Source organism: Gallus gallus, chromosome 5, assembly GCF_016699485.2.
Source record: "Gallus gallus isolate bGalGal1 chromosome 5, bGalGal1.mat.broiler.GRCg7b, whole genome shotgun sequence".
Classification (NCBI taxonomy): domain Eukaryota; kingdom Metazoa; phylum Chordata; class Aves; order Galliformes; family Phasianidae; genus Gallus; species Gallus gallus.
The window spans coordinates 56,653,437-56,675,608 of NC_052536.1; the positions used below are offsets into that span (position 1 = coordinate 56,653,437).

Here is a 22,172-nt window from a genome sequence, read left to right on the forward strand (position 1 = left end):
CCCCCAGCTCCCCCAGCCGCTCCCCATCACGCGTGTGCTCCAGAGCCCTCACAGCTCCGTTCCCCTCTCTGCACGCGCTGCAGGGCCTCCATGTCTGTCTGGGAGTGAGGGGCCCAGCACTGAACACAGCGCTCGAGCTGCGGCCTCACAGTGCAGAGTGCGGAGGGACGATCCCCCCCTCCTGCTGACCGCACTGCTGCTGGCACAAGCCAGGAATGCCGCTGACCTTCCTGGCCACCTGAGCACACTGCTGCCTTGTGTGCGGCAGCTGTTGCCCACCACCCCTAGAGCTTTTTCCTCAACGCAGCTCCCAGCCACTCTGCCCCAAGCCTGCGGCACTGCATGGGATTGGTGTGACCAAAGCACGTGACCTGATGCTGTATTCTACTGGATTACTGGAAGATCTGGTTCCACACGGGACTGTTTTTCCTGCTGTTCTGGACCATGCGGCGGTCCCTAAAAAGGAACCAGCATGATGATAGCAGCAGTGAGGAGGACAGCTCCAGCAGCGAGGAGGCGGCAGCAGTGGGCAAGCATGAGGAAGGGGAGCAAGAGGAACAGGAGGAACAGGAGGAACAGGTGGAAGAGGAGGAACAGGAGTTAGTGGTAGTGACTGCATTTAAGAACAGTGTTTTGTAGCAGAGAATTTATTCTATCAAACATAGCTATTTTGCTCATTGTAGCTGTTGCAGTTTCCATGGAAATAAACGGGAGGCATTACTTTTGGAGCGACCTATGTGTATGCGGCCCAAGACAATCCGTCTTCACTCAGTGTGGCCCAGGGAAGCCAAGAGGTCAGCGAGAGGAAGCTTGCACACAGAGAGTTACAGGACTGCTATGTACCAGTGCAGACCATGGCAGCCTGGGTGGAATGGGAAACAGACACGTTGTTGCTGTTCTTAGAAACATAGACTCATAGAGCCCTTCTGGTTGGAGAAGACATCTAAGACCAACCATCAGCCCATTCCCACCATGCCTGCTAACCCTGTGAGCACCTACCAGACAGCTTCTGGTTGTGGATGCCCCACCCCTGGAGGTGTTCAAGACTAGGCTGGATGGGACCCTGGGCAACTTGGTCTAGTGCCAGACCTGCAGGTTGGTGGCCCTGCTGGTGGCAGGGGGGCTGGAACTTACAGATCCTTGGGCTCCTTTCCAAGGATCTGGAACATTCTATGATTTGATGGTTCTATGACAGTAACATGGGAGCAGAGGCCAATCCTCACTCACAACTACCCAGGGAGCTCTCACATGCTTTGTAAAGAGCATCCCCAGGAGCTCTGCCCAGAGAGATATGCCTCCAAACTGTGGCAGTACCGTGGCTGTGGCCACCTTGCGCAGCTGAGAGCGAAGGGCTGAAGGGTGAGGTCAGGCTGCCCACTGTGACATCAGCAAGGATGTCACAATGCAGGGGATGGTTTTAGGGCCGTCAGCAGGCAGTGCTGCTTCACTTTGGCCTGGGCCATAGGTAAGTGCAGCAGCATGGGAAGGTCGGGCTGGACGAGGGACACGGTGCAAACACCGGCCCCTGTGGGAGTGCCACGGGCAGTGCTTGGAACTGTCCCTGCCAGCGCTGGCCTCAGTCCCTGCTGCCACCCATCTCCTTCTACCCACTGCTCCTCCCTGAGCACAGGGCCATGAGGCTCCTGGCCCCGCTCCCTCCCAGCCCCACTGAGCCCCTCTCTCCCATCTCTTGCAGATCATGGCTTTGGTGTTGGTTCTCGCCTTGTTGGTGAGGGCGCTAATTGTCAGTGGCAGTGACCATGCGGTCATGCTCGAGCGCGTGCAGCAGCACGAGAAAGAGCAGAGGAACGGGGAGCAGAGCTGGGTGGACATGCCGGCTCTGCTCTTTACTCTGCTGCATTACTGGAAGATCTGGTTGTGTACGGGACTGTTTGTCTTCCTCTTTTGGAATATGTGGCGGTCCCTAAAAAGGAAGCAGCATGAGGAAGGGGGACAGCAGGAACAGCAAGAACGGGAGGAACAGGTGGAAGAGGTGGAACCTGAGGAACAGCAGGAGCAAGTGGAACAGGAGGAACAGCTGGAACGGGTGGAAGAGCTGGAACGGGTGGATCAGGTGGAACATGTGGAACAGGAGGAACGGGAGGATCAGGGGGAACAGGTGCAGCAGGAGGAACAGGTGGAAGAGGTAGAACGGGAGGACGAGGAGGATGAATACTTCTATCATTCAGCACTGACCAGATACATTGCACGGCGTGCCTGGGAAAAGATGCAAGGAAGGGCCACCAAGTGCGTGCTGGTGGAGGAGCTGATGAGAGACCTCCTGCAGACCTTCACATTTGTCTGTCCAAACAGCTTCTACCCGGTGCTGCAGCCTGCCATTGGGGTGGGCAGTGCCTTTGAAGGCTGGAGTCCCTGTGAGGAGGACATTGTGTACCACCTGCTCGTGCCCATTAAGGCCCCCCATGGGCACGTCTTCCACCCGGAGCTGGGTGAGGAAGGGGACATGCTGGCAAGGAACTCCCGCATCCGTGTGGAGCTGGTGTGCATGTGCACAAGGGAGCAGCAGCTGGGGGACGTGCTGTGCTTCCTCCACCACTCTCAGGAGGAGCTGAGCCAAAATCAGCAGCCCAGCCTCCTACAGACGCTCTGCACCGGCTCCTACCTGGATGTGCAGAAAACTGCCGCCTGGTTCAACAAGCAGGTACCAAGAATCTGGAGGCTCACCCACCGGGCACACCGTTACGGCCTAAAGGTGCTGCCCTCCAGCCGCTCCTGCAAGCTCCAGGTGACAGACACCTCCAGCGGGGAAAAAGTCCATGTTGAGCTGCTGTTCGGGGTGCAGCAAGGCAACCTGGACATCTTCCTGAGCAGCCAGAACGCAGAGGCCATCTTTACGCCCAGCACAACATGGCCGCAGAGCTGCGCTGTGGCGGAAAGGAAGTACTTCGAGTACGTGGCCAGGACCGCTGGACCCAACAGCTGCCACCTCGTCTGCCTGAGGCTCTTTGCTCACATCCTGGTGGGCATGGGCTTTTCCAGCTACACCATCAAGACTCTTCTCCTCCACCTCCTAGCCATCATCCCTTTGGAGGACTGGCGCAGGAGGCATTTCCTGAGCCGGCTGGAGAATCTCCTGCAGTACCTGCAATACTGCCTGAACGACAAACTCCTGAACCACTTCCTCCTTGGCAACGCGACCATGCCTGACGAGGTTGTCCTGCCACAGGCCTTCCAAACAGCCAGCCCGCTCAACCTCTTTCAGCACCTGGAGCAGGACCCGGACGCCCACTCCCGGGCGCTGCGTGACTTCAAGGAGCTGAAAGATCGCCTCTTCAGACTGCTGCTGTTTGGACGCTGAAAGAGGCCTTTGTCAGAACCCTCCTTTCTTGGGCTCAAAGCTCACATGCTGTGAGCAATAAGACTCTGAGCTATCTAGGAGGCCAGAGGTGGGTGTTGCCGTGTGGCAGTCAGCATCAGGTTGTGGGCAGTTTACATCCAAAAGGATTTCTTTGGAGAGAGTTTGCCGGCTAAAGATCTGGGCTGAGACCAAACGACTCCAGCTTGGTACAGGAGATTTGGGAATAGTACCATTGTATCCAGTGAAGGCAAGACGCAAGTGGGCACCTCCCTGCTCCCTCTTATCTGCTGGCAAGGCCCAGAAGATGGGAACAAAAGGAGTTCCTGCTATGGTCCCAAAAGGAAGAAGCTGTCACTCCAAAGACAGCCAACTCGGCCACTCTGGACTTACATTAATAAGGCTGTCCTGTCCTTGGAAAAAGTCATCCTTGTCGTCGTCAAGCCAACAACAACCTCCGACGACCCATCTCTACTGAAGCTCAGCATCTGAACTACGAGCTATGCTGGAAACCCGGTGGTGACTCATTCTCTCTTGCTTTCTACAGAGACTCTTTGCTTTTATTTCCAATCTCTCTTCTATCGCCCGACTTCCCTTGCCCATCTCCCTAAACAACTAGGATTTGTAATAAAGTGGTCGGGCTAACATTTCACCTGTTGTGTCTTAATCTCGCCGTCGGGTGTACATCCATGAAGGGAACCTCCTCTCCCTCCTACAAATTGGAGCAACACAGCCTTCACGCACAGAGCTCTGCCTGCCTGCCGGGAGCAGCGCACGCGGCAGCCGTTCCCTGCTACCACACCGTGAGGAGCCGGACCCCGTGCAGCCGGAGAGGCCTCTGCACAGACGCTTCCAACACAGCCTCCTGTCAGCAGCTGGGCAGGGACCGCCCGGCCTCTCAGAGAGCATCCCTTTGTTCCGGGAGCTTCGGCCTCTGCACAAATGCCAAGAAATGCCTTGCTCAGCTCAGCGCTGCTTGAGTGTGACCTGTGCAAGGAGGGACTGCAGTGTCAGTTGCACAGTGCCGTGGCGAGACGGCTTCAGAACACTGCCATGACGGGAGAGTCCACTGTCCTCTGGGGCAGTGAGATGGAGTGCGCGGTCACCCTCCCTTTCAGAAGATGCTCTCTGACGTTCAAACCGCCTCGTGTGTCCTTTGAGGAAGGCGGAATGCCATCCTATTTTACCAGAACCTCTGTCAGCTGGGCTAGGCGTACGAGTTCCGAGGAAAACTTCCATGCTTTCTTACCTCCATTGTAGTTCTTTGGGAAGAAGAGGAAGGCAACAAACTGCTGCTCTGCTGCACTATGATTTTGGCGTTGGGTTTTATCCCAGCAGGCATCTCCACAACGCACAGCTCTGTGCTCACTGTTCCCTCTGTGAACCTGCGGAGCTTGTGAGTCTAGAAAAGCCAGTTTAATAGGACAGAAAATGGAGGAATAATGAGTGAAGAATCATCAAAAGTGTCCAGGTTAAGGGGAAGAGCTGCCCAGAGGTTGGTTGCAGCTCTGCTTTGTGATTGTGGCTTACAGAGCCTGTGGGTGAGTTCTTGTGTCCCCTCATCCCCCCAGGGATGTATCTCCAAGTCTATGTGTGGCATGTTGATGTGCTTATTGCATCTTCAGTCAGGAAGGGGGTTTGGTGTATTTTCTGTTACAAGGTCCATCTGTCTATTTTCACAAACTTGGAGCTCTCTTAATTACTTCTTATATCTTCATTCTTCTGTCAAATTTGGCTTGAATTATCTGCAGTCCGAAAGCTGCAAAGGGTGCACTGCTCTGTCCCACCAACTGACATGCACAGGCAGCCTGATGACACAGGACTTGTTTCCACAAGCAATGCAGCTAGAGAAAAGCCTTAATAGAAACTTAAATCAATGCAATCCCCATAGACAGAAGGAAGACAGAATTTAACAGAACAAAACAAACGTGAGAGTTACAGGCTTGAAGAGAAAATAATCATTTGACATTTTGTTCCCTATCGACAACATAGGACCGAGGAGCAGGGGGTAGGCAGCTGAGCCAGCAGGGGTGCCCAAGCAAGGTGTGGGAGCAGAGTTGCAGGAGAAGGGATGTGTGAGCAAGGGCCTGGGAGCAGGGAGAGGTGCTCCCAGTTGAGCATGGTTGAGCAGAGTGCCCCCAGCTGTACCAGGTGTTACCAGCTGTGCTAGGTGCAACCAGCTCTGCAGCTGCAACCAGTTGTGCCAGGAGCTGCTAGCTGTGTTGGCTGCCACCTGCTTGCCAGGTGCTACCAGCTGTGCCAGCCTTCATCTCCCGGCAGGTGCTGCTGTGGCACAAGCAGAGTCTGGAAGGGACTCAACCCTCTGCTGAGGCATCTGCATGTCTCCTGCAGCACCAGCTAGAGTCTGCTGCAAATAAAGGTCAATTCTGTTCCTCCTTGTGAAGAATAATAAATTGGCTATACGCTATACCTGAAACAACAGGGATCACCTTATTTATGCTACAATTGGCTTGAAAAATAAGGGAATACTCTTAGTGCTTAAACCTAAGCACTCAAGAAACAAGTGTTAGTTACACTGAAGTAGCACCTAGTTTAAAAACACATATTGTTATCCTTTGGAACTGGCAGAGACGCACATCTGAGAGCTACTGCTGATTTATGTCCACTCCTGGCTTTAAAATAAAACTGCCTCAGACAACCTTTGCCTCCAAAAGCCACCGACTCACCAAAGGTCAGATGGCAGAAGGCATCACTGTATTTTTCTCTACAGGAGAAGGCGTACGGGACTGAAATAGATTGCTCAAAGACAAAGCCAAAATGTATATCCTTTATTATGTTTATGTACTGAGTATTCTGCATAAACATAAACTAGAAGTAGTCTAGTCTAGATCTTGGAAATCCTGATGAGTCACAGAATCATGGAATCATAGAATGGCTTGGGTTGGAAGGGACCTCAAGGATCATGAAGATCCAACCCCCCTGCCGCATGCAGGACCATCGACCTCCATATCTAATACCAGACCAGGCTGCCCAGGGCCCCATCCAACCTGGCCTTGAACACCTCCAGGGATGGGAGTCTACTTACTGTACCTACTTCAGACCTTCAGATAGCTTAATTAACTGTCCTGTGATTGCACAGAGAAGGGAGGGCAGATGCAAGAACCTGCTCACACAGAAATTATTTGACTTGGCAGAAGGCAAGCAAATGAGAAGGTCTTAGAAGTGTTGGCCCAAAGGCAGGCTTGGGGTGGGACAGATCCTCACTGTGTGTTTCACTGGGGATCACAGGGGGTGCAGAGAATGGATGTGGAGGTGACTGTCAGTTTTGGGCTTGGTGCCTCCAAAGGACACCCTGAAGCCATGACTGCCAGCCTAAACAGTGACAGGGAGGTGGTGGCTTTAGGAGCTGTGGGATAGGCTGATTGAAATGAACTAACGGTAATAGCTAGTAATTGCAGGATAAAGGAAAGCAAAGCGTGTTTGAGCTGCATATCAAGAAATACTGGAAAAAGTACCGGAGATGGCTCAGAAATAAACCGAGAAGAGATTATCACATTGTTTTGAGTAATCTGAATTTCCAGTAATTTGAGTTTTAACCAGCCTGGACAGTCGCGACTGAAGAATGTACACTGTACTGGCTAGGAGGCAGAAGTGAGGTTATTTGCCTATCCTCCTTCTCTAATAAGTATAAATTTGAAGGTCTGAATCTCTTAATACTCATAATCCTCAGCAAGACACATCCACTCCACTCCCTGTTCATGAGTGGTCCATTATGTGACTGAGGTGGGGGTTGCAAGATGGGTAAGAAGGGCAGACTGAGCTTTAGAATCGGAAGCCAAGCTAGAGTACAAGATGCACTAGAGTGAGATCAGTTAGCCTTTGCAGGGCAGCAAGGGACAATTATTGAGGTCCTCAACACATCTCTGTAGACAGAGAATAAAACTGTTCAGTCTGCCCTTAAAGTGCATTTCTTGAACAAGTGTGAAAACCAGGAAGCACTGCTGAAAACTCTGAGGAGGTGGGCAGGGCGAGCAGCCCAGGTCAGGGAATTTCCTTCAGCTTTCCCATGGCCTTTCATCACCAGGAAAGAGGATCTATTGAGTTCCTCCTCTGGAAGGCACATTGAGTGAGGAAATCATGCCTTGGTTTGAGTGAAATCACCTCCTCTGACCGTGTGCTGTCCCCACAGCCCACATTTCCTCTAGCACCAGCCCAAAGTGAAGACATGAGCAGCAACCACTGATCTCATGGCAGTGCTTGTGCAGAAGATTTGTTTGGACCACAAAGTAATTCCAGAATCAACACTCAGCTCAACACATTTCTAGTGCCTTAAAACACCACCTTAGTCTGCAGTCAGACTCTGACGAGGCACATTTTAAACCCAGGACATAGAGAGCCAGCAGCAAAGTAGCCAAATTAGCTCTCAGCAACCTCACAGGAGCCATGCTGAGGAGCTCCACGCACCACATGCAAAGCAAGTTGCCAAGCCGAGCACCACAGCCCTCCAGAGAAGAACAAAGAGATTCGGCCCTGTATGCTGCTGAGGAAGTAGTGCGTTCTTGGGCTGCTCGGCTGCAGGGGATGAGCACAGCCCAGAGGATGCAGCCCTGGTGGGGCTGAAGGCACGGGGATGCCAGCAGAGGCAGGAAGGCAGTAGGAGCACACGGCCAGCCCTGCTGTAAGCAGTGCGACGGGAAGGGACGGCGGTTCCCAGCGATGAAATTAAGAAGAAAAATCTCTGCACATTAAGTGCTCTAAAATAGAGCTATAAAAGAAAAGCTTTTTAACAAAATATGGCATTTATCTGTCCCTTCTGTTCACCTATTCCCTTCAAAGATAAACTCTGAAGATAATGGCCCACAAAAAAATCATCAATTTGCTGCAATAATGAAAAGTGCCTGTTTTCTTGTAGTACCCCTGAAGTGTCTCAGGGCTGCCCATGAACGATCGCTCTGGACAGTGCTGAAGGTTTATAAACATTTTTATTAGATCACTAATTATCTTACAGAAAGCATTTTTTCATTATGCTAAGAGGCTGTGCTGTGATTTTAATAAACATTTAGAACTAAAATGAAGTTCTCTTTTATGTATCATCAGAGGAGGAGAAAGGTGACCAGAGGACACATACTTCACAAACGGATTGAGGCCACATGTTCTAATACATCAGTCTGGACATTTAATTAATTCAGTATTTAATAGCTGATTAGTTTAACAGGGAAGCCCTCCCACCACACCGCAGGGTAGATATGTGGCCTCATAGGAGCGTTCAAGTTAGAAATGACCTTCAAGATCCCCAAGCCCAACCCCAGCCCACCCTCACCATGCCCACTGCCATGTCCCTCAGTGCCACATCTCCATGGTTCTGGAGCACCTCCAGGGATGGTGACCCCACCACTCCATGGGCAGCTGTGCCACTGCCTGATCACTCTTTCACAGCAGAAATGTTTCCTAACATCCAGCCTGAACCTCTCTTGGGGCAGCTTGAGGCCTTGATCTCTCATCATCATAGAATCATAGAATCCTAGAATGGCCTGGGTTGCAAAGGACCACAATGCTCATCCAGTTCCAACCCCCTGCCATGTGCAGGGTCGCCAACCAGCAGCCCAGGCTGCCCAGAGCCACATCTAGCCTGGCCTTGAATGCCTGCAGGGATGGGGCATCCACAGCCTCCTTGGGCAACCTGTTCAGTGCGTCACCACCCTCTGGGGGAAAAACTTCCTCCTCATATCCAACCTAAACCTCCCCATCTCAGTTTAAGACCATTCCCCTTTGTCCTTCTTCAGCTATTTGCCTGCCTCTGGAAACACTGATGCAAAACAAAATCAATTTACTGGCACGACTACCTAGGTGGAGCACGCTCAACACAGCTTCAGGTTCACCCAGAGATGCAGAACTGAGATGATCCATTTACCACGTAGAGTATCTAACCGTATCCCCTCTGCATAGGGCTGGAACAGCCAAAGGAGCTCTCTTAGTTAAAGGAAGGTCACCGCTACCTGCCGCCCGGAGCATCAGCCACTTCACCCAGCCTTCTGACAGCAATTCAGGGTAGTGCATCCAGAGAGAGCAGTTAAAATAACCCCCTTGAAAGCACCACTCATTTCAGTGCACAATGCGGCCTCCAGGGGGAAGATGAGAAGAGAAAAAGCCAGAAGTGACAGATGTTATGTCTCCTGCAGTACTGATACTGATCTTAGGCGGACAGGGACAGAGTAAGAGCCCACACTGAGCACAGCAGAACATACATGACCTGAAGCCTTACTTTTCCTTCTTTGAATATGATATTTAGACAGAGAAAATGATCACAAAGAAAGACAAACACACTCCTCTGATCCACCTCTTTTTGGGTTACCCTGAGCCCATTTTGCTGCTGTTTTTTTGGGTTTTTTTTTTTTTGCTGTATTAACTTCTCTTGCCTTCAGATCCCCCACAACACACACACACACAGAAAAGCCATCTTGTCATTCAGCATTTGCCCGGGGTTGGTTTTATGGCTGGCAGAGCTTTTAGAGGACAAAGACACAAGCTTTGAGTCTCTCTTTCCACTATTCAGTGACCTACTTACAGAGATGTAGTGGGGAGGCTGCAAGGGGATTACTTCGGGTCCACTTAGACAAGGTACTCACACAGCTTCCCTGCTGAAAGTACAAAAAGTCAAAGGAGAAAGCATTCCTGCTGCAGTGTGACACCGAGCACGCCAGGGGGCTGGCACACATCCCTGGGCGTCTCTGCCCAGCCTGCTGCTGCTGGAGACCCAGCCATCCCCTGCCTCCCTTGGGCAGACACAGCTGCCCCTGCCCGGCTTTGTGGCTCCAAGAGGAGCCTGCTGGATGGCAGGAACAGGGAGCAATCCCAGAGCCCACAAAGCAGCACCCAGCACAACACTCAGTGCCTCCAACGCCAGCTCTGGCATTTGGAAAAACGTGTTCAAGCTCAGGCCTTATGTTCACAATTACCACGGCACTAATGATTCTTGATGAATCAGTAATGACCTTCAAATGTGCGCTGAAACTATTGCAGCTTCCACTTAATCAGGTAATGAAGTCACACAGATAGGTGGATTTCTTTTAGAGATGCTAAACAAGGCCCATTCCAAGTGCTATGCTTTTCTCCCCGCTCTGATTTTCCTGAGTATTGCAGGGCAATGTCTGTAAGGGCTGACACGATCCATCACTGCCTGTGGGAACTCTGATGGGGCCACAGGGACAGCCATCTACTGGGTGCTTCCAATCCATTCTGCCAGTGTCCCCAACGAATCCCCAGCAGGTACAGATAATACAGAGGGCACTTTCTGCCAGGTGGAAATGCACGATTGCACAGACATCACTGTCTGCTTCACGCTAGCAAGCAGGCAACACTGTTTGCCTACCACTGCTATCCATCATAGAATCACAGAATGGCTTGGGTTGGAAGGGACCTCAGGGATCATCAAGCTCCAACCCCCACCATGCAAACTTGGCACTTACTCTGTAACAATCCTCTCTTTACAACTCAGTTCTTTACCTGTTAGTGAGATGTGCATTAACAGGGCCCCTGCACTACTCCAGGACAGCCACTGTGAAGTTAATTACAGGTGCACAAAGAAAGATCATTTCAGGATTCATCAAGCAGTAACAATAAATACCTCTCAATGATAGTTGCACAGTTTCATAAAAAGAAGCAAGATGTTCAAAATAAGAACAAAACTAAATGGAATGTGTTTTTTTTTTCCTCCTGTCTCACAAGGTTTATATATATGTATGTGTTATGTTTCAGGGTGGAAATACTGCATCAGTACTGACTGCTCACTTACACGCATTCAAAATCTGGCTTTGCATCACAATTCCTTGCATCTCATTTTTACAACACAAGTTATAGTTCATCCTGCCTCTCCAAACTAGACTTCAGTTATCTACAAAGAAGCCACAAAATCTGCTGTCAAGATTTTGCTGAAGCCAAGGCCAACAGCTTCCCCTCCCTTCCCCTGCCCACAGACCCAGCCTTCCATCCCAGCCAGGTTGGGCCAGGCACAATTTACTCCCTGACCATTGCAGGGACTGAGGTGGGGCTGGGCAGCCTGGCCTTCCTTACGTCTCCATCTTGCCTTTTTAGAAGAAAGGCTCAAGTTTGCATGTTTCCAGTCTTCATCGGACATCGTTGGGTCACTGTGAACTGTCAGAGATGACAAAGTAGCCCTGAAGGGTCACTGGTCAGCTCCCTTAGAAACCTGCTATCCAGACCCATGGACATACCTGATTACATTTTGTTTATTTGTTCCCTATGTCTATTACAGGTCAAAACATTTCCATATTCATCCCTCAGCCATGTCACTGATAGAGCCACGTGTGCAACACACTTGTAACCTACAGGTCAGCTTGGAAAATGAGAAAGGAAATGAGCTGTCTGCTCAGGACCAGACCAGGACAGTTTGCCAACACATAACTGCATTGGTCCCATGGAAGCCCTGCATGCTCCAGTTCCAGCTCTTGGCTGAAATGCAGCACCAGCAAGCAAAACCATTCTTCTGTAGGCACCACTGTCTTACTGAGGATGGACGGCAGGTTCCAAAATTACAATCCAAGCAATAATTTATCATGACAGTTTTTAGAGAGATTGTTTAGACATGATGAATTTGTGAAACAAAAACAATATTACCAGAGTTGAGTAATAGAAATATGGACATATTTGATGCAATAAAGTGCAATTAATCTCTCTGAAAAAGTAGAAAGTGATTTCTTGAATGTGTTTGGTAAAAAGGGGTCAGAAGGTGCCTGCTAAACATTTTCTTTCCACGCTACAAAAATGGTTTTCAATTTGTTCTTTGTTGTCTCACGTCTAAGCAGCGTGCACTGCATGCCTTACCCCAGTGAATGACACACACAGTCTGAGGGAAGCACTGCAGTGCTTCACATAAAAGACAAGACGGAGAGCAGTTGTAATTCTGACACTCTTTGTCTCCGTGTTTTAACATTAAATAGTGTTCTGAAAACAGAAGTGTTTGCTGGCTTGTTTCTGTTTGCTGTTTTATTTCTGTAGAAGTCAGCTGTCAGCCTTTCTTTTCGGCTTTAACTGATTTTTCAGGAGGAAAACGTCCTGCATTCAGACTGCTCTCTAGTTTATGATATTAACATGGGCTACCTCAGTTATTAAAGTCAGCTACTGGGGGAAAAAAGCCTGAGAAATGTGTTGGTTGTAAGCAAGCTATTAGCAAAGAGATAAAGAAAAGCCAAGAATTAATGTTGTGTTACATGGTCCTACTCCACAGCCACAACAAGGCATTTATTATCAGTCAAGGTAATAGCCAAGGTTTTAGCTCATCCAAAAGAGAGACATTTCAGTCACTGATCTGGAAATATGCATAATAGGTATCTTACACTTTTTCCCTGTTGGGAATCGCGTGATTCACCAACAAGCGCTGCATAATCTTTAAGAAAAAAGAGAGCTCCTTCCGCTGCTCTTGGCACTCACTGTTCCATCAGAGCAGCTGGATGGGTTCAGTTTGGTTAATGTAACACCCACCTACTTCTCTGTGTCATTTCCTACCAGCTATTTTTTCATGACTCCGGATATCCTGGAAGTCCAAAATAAAGGCCAAAATCCTTTTTCAGGAGCAATAACTTTCCTGACAATAAAAGCAGGCATATCCGAATAAACCAGACCTTAGTGTGCTCTTGGAAGAGAGCATCACGTGCCACTTCATCTTTTAATCAAAGCAACTCAGCCCCTGGTTTGTGTCCTGCTTGGATATCCCCATGCTGAGAAGCGCTCTGTGTATTCACCTCTGTTTCCCAGGAGTCAATGAAAGCTATAATCTGGATACACAGATACAAAACTGAAAGCAGAGAAAGCCCTCTTACCTGTACTGCTGGAGATGTTGACATCAATGCTGATATCAGATATGCCACCTCCTTTCAGAGACGCGACGCACGTGTACGTCCCAAAGTCCGTGAATTTCAAGTCAATGATGTCCAGGTTGGTGGTGCCAGGAGACACGTCGGGGTCGGTCTGTGTGATGACCATCCTTTCAGAGCTTCGCAAGGGACGCCCATTTTTAAACCAGCTGAACGTGAGCTCCTCCGAAGGGACCGCTTCCACCTGGCAGGAGATTTTCACCTCTCGCCCAATCTGGATGTTGTCATCTTTGTGATACGGGTCAGGGGTGATCCAGAAACGTCCTTTTTTTAAGGCTGAAATATGCAAAAAAAGAAAAAAAAAAAAGCCAACTGTTCAGTCTAACAAAGCACCAATTTTGCATCTTCAGACTTTAAGAACACTTTGGTTCATGCTTCACTTTCTCATACTATGGTTGGGAAGTCGCTGAAACTTCCCACGCAGACACTTGGCACGTCTTTGTAGGATGAGATCTTATTCAGATACCATCAGAGAGCATTCATTGATACAACATTTGTTACTTCCAAAATGAAAAATAGGGATTCATCATGTCTAGATCATGCTAAGCTTCTGACAACTGAAGGGCAACCAAAATAATTCACAAATTTTTGTTATCCTTACAATCCCTTCCTCACACCTGTGCTGTCAGAGCACTGAGAGAAGAGACAACAGAGATATCAACCTGACATCACCAGTAGTGTCACCTCCGATCTACCTGGTAACAAACATGGCCATGCAAAACACTTTTGTGCCATCTGTTTCAACGGGAAGAGATGAGACATGCCCAGGGCTACAGCCTGCCCTGGTTGATGGCTGTGCTCTCCCCTGCGGCAGCCTGGAGGGTTCTCCCGTCCCTGCACAGCCCAGAGGCAGGCTGCCTGCTGCCACCTCCTGAAGGCACCAGGGCTGAAAGGACATCATTATTAGGCCCCAGCTAACAGTCAGTAGTAATAGGCAAAAAGTTGCTCTTCTGAGATATAACGCCGTGAGAGAGCCTATCACAAATACCATGGTTGCATTTCCATGGCAAGGATCCCCAGGATCTCCGTCTACATCCAAGATGATTCAGAAGTACACATTTAATTAATTCTCCAGTCCCCAGTAAGGCAGACATAAGGCAGTCTGAGCCTTTCAGATGGGAACTGTAGAGCAGATAAGTTTCTGGTGGCCACCCCAGAGGCAGGCTCAGGAGGGCTCCCTGTCAACCTGGGGAACACCATTCCTCACCATCTTCCTGGAAAGACAAGCATCTGTAACTTACATTTTCTCATCAGCCTACTATACAAGAGCAAAATAACATTGCAAGTCACTTATTTGAATTTGCCTGTCACTCTTTTAACGAGCATGAAGCAATCCAGAACTGCAATCACTTAGGGCAGCAAATTGGTTGCTATAAAACAGTCTTGGTTCAATAGTTATTTTTGGACAAGTGCTTCAGAATCTGCCATTGAGTTCTTCAAATACAACTATATTTTCATGTACCGAATACAACATACTACTTACATAATCTCAATATGTACTTATATAATCTACCCTCTTATATATGTCTGCCTAAGTACATATACATGTATATGCATTTATATATACTATCCCCATCTAGAAAGCCTTGCAAGGAGAACACCAGCTAGAAAATACCAGTTACGAGCAAATAGTGAGGTTGAAGACAAGCACTGGAAGACAGCCATTTCTATCTGACATTTCTCCTCATCATGCTGACTTCCTGGTCGACTGAAACGTTTTCCAGGTTGCCCTGGGTTGCCTCCTGCTCACTCTGCCCTCCCACTCCATGAAGAGCACCAAGGTGAGAAGCATCTGAGTGAGAACAGAATGTATTAGCAGCAGTCTCCTGCCTGGCCTCCTGCATTTATACACGTGCAGCCCATGAAGCGCGATGCTGTTACAAATGGCAAAGGCTGTGAGCTGGAAATTCCTGTGTCTGCGTCCCATACTTTGGGTAACCCATGGTTTGCACTTGCTGCATATAGAAAGCATAACAACATCAAATACAGACATAAATGAGGTGCCACGGATGGGCAGGGAGCCCAACGGGTTAGACTGTTACATCTCTGCAAGTGGTGTAAATGCCCATTCAGACTCAGTTTTGTTAGCTCAGTAGCTCCTTGAACAAAACAACTCTTTGGAGCTTACAAATGCTTTGCTGAATTTGCACTTCCATGACTGAGGATAATTAACATTTAATTAATTAGTTGTTGGTTGGTGTTTTTTTTGTTTTTTTCTCTTTTTTATCCAATGCAGGAAAGAAGCATAAAATCTGTCGACCTGTGGGCATCCCTTGCACATGGCATGAGAAACCCTTCCTGCTGAGGACGCCAGTCCTCTTAACCAGCAAATGAAGACTCAGTGTTCGCTGTGCTGCTCAGCTATGGCATGCAGCACGTCTGTCCAAGTGCTGTCATTTAGTTACATTAAAACATCCAAGTGGTTGCTATGTCTTTAAGAATTAGTGGGGTTTGAAAATGGCCCTCATTCAACATCTATCATTCCCTTTTAAAAGCTGCAGCCAGTTTCGTAGGAAGCAGAATTAACACACGCTTTGATTCCAGAGGGTGAACCATACATTGTATAACAGTTAGGAACTATCAGAGTAAATAACTTTGAAACGCAAAGTGAACTTTTGTGTTTGAAAACAGAAGAACAAAGAACGCTTGCATCTACAAAAAATCAGCAAATATATTATGCACATAATTTGCAGACTGGGAAAAAGAAACAACAAACTCATAATAGGCATGATGAGAAGCACATTTCAACCAGAAATATTTGCTAATAACTTCAATCAACTATTTTTATTTCTGATTTTCTTTTTCTTGTTCGCTTTGAGTGCTCATGCACTAATTACAGCAGTTTCTCCTTGCTATAAAGGAATAACAAGGTCTAATAGAAAAGTCCTATTATCGCTTGCCCATCCTTCATTAACACAAACTCTAAATACCAGAGAGTGTACACCTAGCCTGAATATTTATCCATACATCTAAATACAAGGAGTTCAGAGGGTGGGGTCGCACTGGAACAGGTTGCCCAAGGAGGCTGTGGATGCCCCATCCCTGCAGGCATTCAAGGCCAGGCTGGATGTGGCTCTGGGCAGCCTGGGCTGCTGGTTGGCGACCCTGCACATAGCAGGGGGTTGGAACTGGATGAGCATTGTGCTCCTTTTCAACCCAGGCCATTATGGGATGCTATTATTCTATGATGGTCATGTCTCATTGTACTAAACAGATAAAGTGAAAGGGACTTTGAGAAATTCTGAAGTGAAGGAACAGTCTCAGAAGTAGTGTCAGCAGAAACCCTACATCCATCACTAACAGCCATGAACTCTTCACATCAAACATCCAACAGATGTTTAACTACACTCTGTGGCTGACAGTCAGCATCCTGTTCCTCTAACCCCACTGTACAAGGCTTCAGAACCTGCACAGCCATCAGCATTGTCTTTGACCATCAAAATCAGCAGAAAATTTGACTCTACAGTAGTAGTGCCTTTACAGAGTTAAGCAGCATCATTAACAACCTACATCCATAAATCACTGCTCTCCATCATCACCAGAATAAACACAGTGACAGAATAAACACAATTAACCTGTGTTCCTTGGAGCTTCTAATGTGGCATCAAAGTATGTGAAAATCACCATCTGTATTGGAAGATATCCTTGGGAAACCACCAGCAGGTGCCCACAGCCTGTGACAGCTGGAGGGCAGGAGGAGCACAGGGCAGACATTCTTCTCCGACCCTCTACATCTCCATCTCCCTCTCCATCTCCAGAGCTTTTTTTTTTTTAGGAAGGAGAAATTGAACTCTGATATTCTGCTTCAGACTGATGAGACTCCAAATCACTTCACACACTGGAAGCTTCCTGACTTGAAGGGTTAGAAAGCCTTCTGAATGGAGGAACCACTCTCAGTCACACTTATGGAGAAGAGGGCTGCGTGAGTCAGAGCGTAGGGCACTCTTGGCTGGCAGAGACAGGAGGGGATGGGATGACCCTGCTCAGGCCCTTGAATGAAAAGTTGTCATAGCAATGAAGGGTCCCATCGAGCTAGATTCAGACCCAGAGCAAACAGGGTTGCCTTTGGAAAAAGGAAATGGAGTCAGCAGACCTCTCCCAGAGTAACCACCTTCAGCAGCCTTGGGAATACAAAGCTGCTGTGTGTAATGTCTCAGATCTGCACAAGATCACAGAGTCATAGAATGGCCTGGGTTGAAAAGGACCACAATGCCCATCCAGTTCCAACCCCCTGCTATGTGCAGGGTCGCCAACCAGCAGCCCAGGCTGCCCAGAGCCACATCCAGCCTGGCCTTGAATGCCTGCAGGGATGGGGCATCCACAGCCTCCTTGGGCAACCTGTTCAGTGCCTCACCACCCTCTGGGTGAAAAAAAGATGAATGCGATTTCCAAGAGGAATTCAGACCTCACTGATTCGTGTGTTGTGTTCTATTCAGACCTCTCAGGACCACCTCGGCTGAGCCTGGTACAAACCCAGCAGTTATGGATTGTGCACAGGGCTTTGCACTCATAGTCTATTCCCATAAAGCAGTGGTTTGGACTTTCCTCATTTGTAGGTTCTTGGACCATAACTGGCAGGCATTTGCCTATCAATGTCAAGCGTGTTAGAACAAACAATGGATTCTGATTCTGTCTTTTCTCTGCACTGTTGGTTATGTTCGAAGCATTGCTGGAAGGCTTCCATCACAAAGATGGGGTGAGACACAGTGAACAAGAGATACAGGTTTATCCGGCAAAATGTGAGAGGTGGTGCTGCAGCCATGCTAACCACAGCTGCGTCCCAGCAGAGATTTCAGAACATAATCAGCTCACAGGGCTGGAAAATATTAGCCAATGTGCAAATAAGGCTGTAACTGTACTCTGAGCCTGAGAACATGCCCAGGAAAGTGCCAGTCTTTCTCAAAGAGGCCCCAAAGAACTATGATGTGATCAAATGAAAAAAGATGAAACAATTTCCATCCTCAAACTCCTCACAAAACTCTTCAATGTCTGCTCTCCCTCATTAATTACATTTCAAAGTAATAAAACGCATTTCAGTATCTAAACGAAGGCCGATTTGCATCCATCAGGTTAAGTCGTATCCTCCCACCCCCACTCGGATCAACCCAAGATGCTCCTTTAATCCATCAAAATGTTCCTATCTCAGAAACGCACATTTCATGATATATGAACAGCATCAAACGCCGTAATTGAATTCATTAGCTGCTGCACTATTTGCAGGCTTTAACATAATAGTTATTGGCCACTGACTGCTTCCTAAGCTGGCACGGGGCGTTGGGGAGTGCTCAGCTTTGTGTTTGCTGATGTCTGTGGCTGTGTGCAGCCTGCGGCAGGAGAAATACTGAGCAGCACAACTGTGAAAATTACTGATTTTAACCTTGACTGAGCGGTTGGGTTCCACATGAGCTTCAATCTCAACGCGCCAACCAGAAGTGGCTTTGACTAATTTTCATTGTTCCCCTTCGTGTTTTCTTTAGGCTGGCAAGCAATTCTGTTTTGAGTTCTTCCCAGTGACCAAGAAGGGTATGTCACCTGAGAAGGCACCAAGCAGACGTGAGGACCTGTGTGTGTCCTGGAGCACTACGGGTACATTTTGGATGCTTACTGAGCTCGGTGCTCAGAATGCCACTTGTTTCAGAGCACCCAGAACCTGCATTTTGTCAAATGCCAATACCTTCATCTCCAGATCCAGCTCGCTTCCAAGATGCTCTGCAACTGATGCAGGTTCTGCATTTCACCTGCATCCCTGGGTCAGGCAATGCAGTCGTCCTTTCCCAATGCTCAGATGTTACCAACCCTCCCATGTTTCCCTCTCACAGAAAAACGTTTGTGCTCCTTGGAATGATTCTTGACTTTATTTTTAAGGCAGGCGATCTGATCCAAAGTTCACCTTTGGGAATGGCGCTCACTTCCAAGACTCCTGTTTGTACTGGGTTAAGACATTTGCCTTGACTTCTGCTTCCCAGCAAAGGTTAAGAAAACACAAAAAGCACCATGGGAACAGCTTGTTTGGAAAGTGAGCTGCCAACCCAGCTTCATTCTCCCCAAACTCCAGTCTCTTAATCCAGATGCTGCCTGTTTGCTTTAAAAGGCTGAGCTGTATCTCTCCAAGCTACTGCTGCGATCTTTGTACCAAAGGATGATTACTGGGATGATTCATTGGTCCTTGAAAAAAAGACGTGAGGCAGACAGCGGGTAAAGAAAGCCAACCCTTATCATCAGCTCTTGCTTCAATCACACCAGGCTCCTTGTCTCCTTAGAGCCCTATAGATGGGAAAAGCAATCCTGCTTTCACACGGCCGCAATTCAAAAGATTCACAACCTTCTGACAAAGATTTTAGATAGTCCCTAAAAGACTTTTGAAGCGCATTGGTAAACTTAAACCTTCTTCCAAATCTGTCAAGACATCCTGAGAAGCCAACTTCTCTCATTGCACGCTGGTGCTTATATTTTTAGTCCCTGCTGGTTCCCAGATTTTGTAGAGGAAAATAAAAACTCAACTCCCTTCCTCTCAAATAGAAACTCAGTTTGATTTTGATTGCAGCTGTGGTAGTGTCAGACACAGCACATCTGCACCAATGGCTTTCCCATACAGAATTTCAGACACAGATACAGTAGTTGGTTAAATACAATGGTTCAGCTTTCAAAACTAATGCATTTCATATATATGGTGTAAGCATCTGTATGCGGATTAATGCATTTGACAATAAACACATGATCTTCATGAATTCCTAAGCATCCCACCACCAGGAAATAAAGAAAACCAACTCTACTCACTGATGTTAAAGGCATGCACCAACGTACCGCAGAAAATGAACTGATATTAATTTAAAGCTGTTCAATTTAAATCTGGACCGGGTCTACCCTTGGAAACCACAGTGCAGTCTGTAAGTCCTTTTCTAAGGGGAATGCTCAGCATAAATGGACCTCTACTAAATAGAAAGTCATTCCCACAGAGGAATGGAAATCCTTCTCTGACGTTTCTTCCTTCATTAACAAGTCTACCTCCATCAAATCCATAGAACTAAAAGACAGATGCTTCCATAACTTCTGAAGAAGCACAAAGTTCTTCTGCTATTCTGGCTTTGGGCAGCATGGCTGCACATTCTTCAGCATTCTACTGCATGTTGTTGGCTTCAACTGTATTTTAAAATAGCTAACCTGAGCACAGTTCAACAACTGCACAAAAGCTGCTTCTCATTGGTGAATATCACAGTGTAATCTGCTGAACTTCCTTCTGTCACATTGAAGTGTATTTTCAAATTATTCTGCACACAAGGAACACCAAAAACATGAATTTGTTGTGTTTTTTGTTGATGTTGTTGTTGTTGTTCAAACAACATTTTTGGAAGCAATCTCAAGTCTGACTCAAAGCATAGAAAGGAAAGCATTTGGAATTGTGGTCTTGCAGTCTAATGCTAAGATACCAGAATATTCTAGGAAAAAAAAAAAGAAAAAAAAAAAGCACATTCCACATAACCAAGTTTGCAGATATCAGCTCTCCATAATGAAAATTTATCTGCTTTGCTGCATCGGTACAGTCTGCACATCAGTTCTGGATGTGGAGGAGTCTACTCTGAAGTGTCTTGTGAATAATCACTTCCACTTCTTTCTGATGAATGACCATCATCCATCATACTCAGCACCGCGCTGGGATGGAGCTCCGTACAGCAAATTTCAATAACAAAGAGGAGATGATATTTGCAAACTGAATCATCTTGAAGACCACACCATTCTGCTGTGATCATTACAGCCACACCTACACCTGGAGCAAAGCACTGTCTCAGTGTAGCCCCAAGTCCAAGCAAACCTAAGACTTAACTTGAGCACGTGCTTCAGGCCATGCTGCAAGGATGGCTTTTAGCAAGCAGCTGGGTCCTCTGAAATGGAGGTCCTCTGAAATGGACCTCACAATGGGTTGGTTATTCTGCTGTTGGAGCAGAGTATGAGTTTTGGACAATAAAGAACTGGAACCTTTACTGGCAGGCTTTGGTTATTGAAACTGTAAGCTTGTTGGACAAAACTTTGGTGTCCAGCTGGTGCTTTAAGAAGTCAATTTTACAAAAAGCAGAGAAAATAAGATTAATGGATTTGGGGCAATAATAGAAGCAGACAACTATGTAAGTCCAAATTTTGAGTTACGTAAAGAAGAATTGCATAATGTGGTTAAAAAAACACTGTTCTGAAAACAAAAAATAGGGTTTAGCTTCCTTGGTCAGTGAAAAAAAGAAAAGATCCCAGGATGGCTGTGGCTGGGAGCACCGCTGGGTCCATCTGGACACCCAGAGATGGGGCTCAGCCCCACATCCAGGCAGCTTTTGGGGTTCTCCAAGCAAGGAGACCTCACAACCTAAAATTTTAAAAGCTTGAGCTGTAACACATGGGTAGGGTGGCAGTAATGAACAATTCATGGCTCTATATATGTAGTTAAATACTCAGATATGTGTTGGTAACCAAATACAGCGGGTTGAGAAAAGAAAAGCTGCAGTTCACAGCCCAAATGCAGTTCCTCGTTGTCACTGTGCACAGAGCACTTAATGAACTGGGCTTGTTTAGCTTGGAGAAGAGAAGGCTCTGGGGAGACCTCATTGTGGCCTTCCAGTACTTGAAGGGAGAGTATAAACAGGAGGGGGAACGGCTGTTTGTGAGGGTGGACAGTGATAGGACAAGGGGGAATGGTTTTAAACTGAGACAGGGGAGGTTTAGGTTGGAGATGAGGAGGAAGTTTTTCACCCAGAGGGTGGTGACGCACTGAACAGGTTGCCCAAGGAGGCTGTGGATGCCCCATCCCTGCAGGCATTCAAGGCCAGGCTGGATGTGGCTCTAGGCAGCCTGGGCTGCTGGTTGGCGACCCTGCACATAGCAGGGGGCTGAAATGAGATGAGCATTGTGGCCCTTTTCAACCAAGGCGATTCTATGATTCTATGTGCTCAAGGAGCAGCTTTGCGTGCTGTATCGGAGATCTTCCCTCTCGATACGCCAAGGTTTCTGTCGTTCCTGTTTCC

General features: G+C 47.7%; 2 protein-coding genes across 3 annotated transcripts in view; one reads left to right on the forward strand and one right to left on the reverse strand.

Annotated features, from left to right (window-relative positions):
* The window catches only part of MDGA2 (MAM domain containing glycosylphosphatidylinositol anchor 2), a 362,730-nt gene that overhangs the window by 161,425 nt on the left and 179,133 nt on the right, over positions 1–22,172 (reverse strand). For both annotated transcript variants that reach the window (XR_005860157.2, XM_025150963.3), the window contains exon 7: positions 13,114–13,443. Coding sequence is in view for 1 of the 2 variants with exons in the window: in XM_025150963.3 (XP_025006731.1) it covers positions 13,114–13,443 (330 nt within the window). In the remaining variant the exon portion in view is untranslated. The remainder of the gene's footprint in view (positions 1–13,113; positions 13,444–22,172) is intronic.
* LOC124417989 (inositol 1,4,5-trisphosphate receptor-interacting protein-like 1) lies at positions 41–4,271 on the forward strand. The gene is made up of 2 exons (XM_046942098.1): positions 41–1,465; positions 1,697–4,271. The coding sequence occupies exon 2, from the start codon at positions 1,700–1,702 to the stop codon at positions 3,317–3,319; it is 1,620 nt and encodes a 539-aa protein (XP_046798054.1). The 5' UTR covers positions 41–1,465; positions 1,697–1,699; the 3' UTR covers positions 3,320–4,271.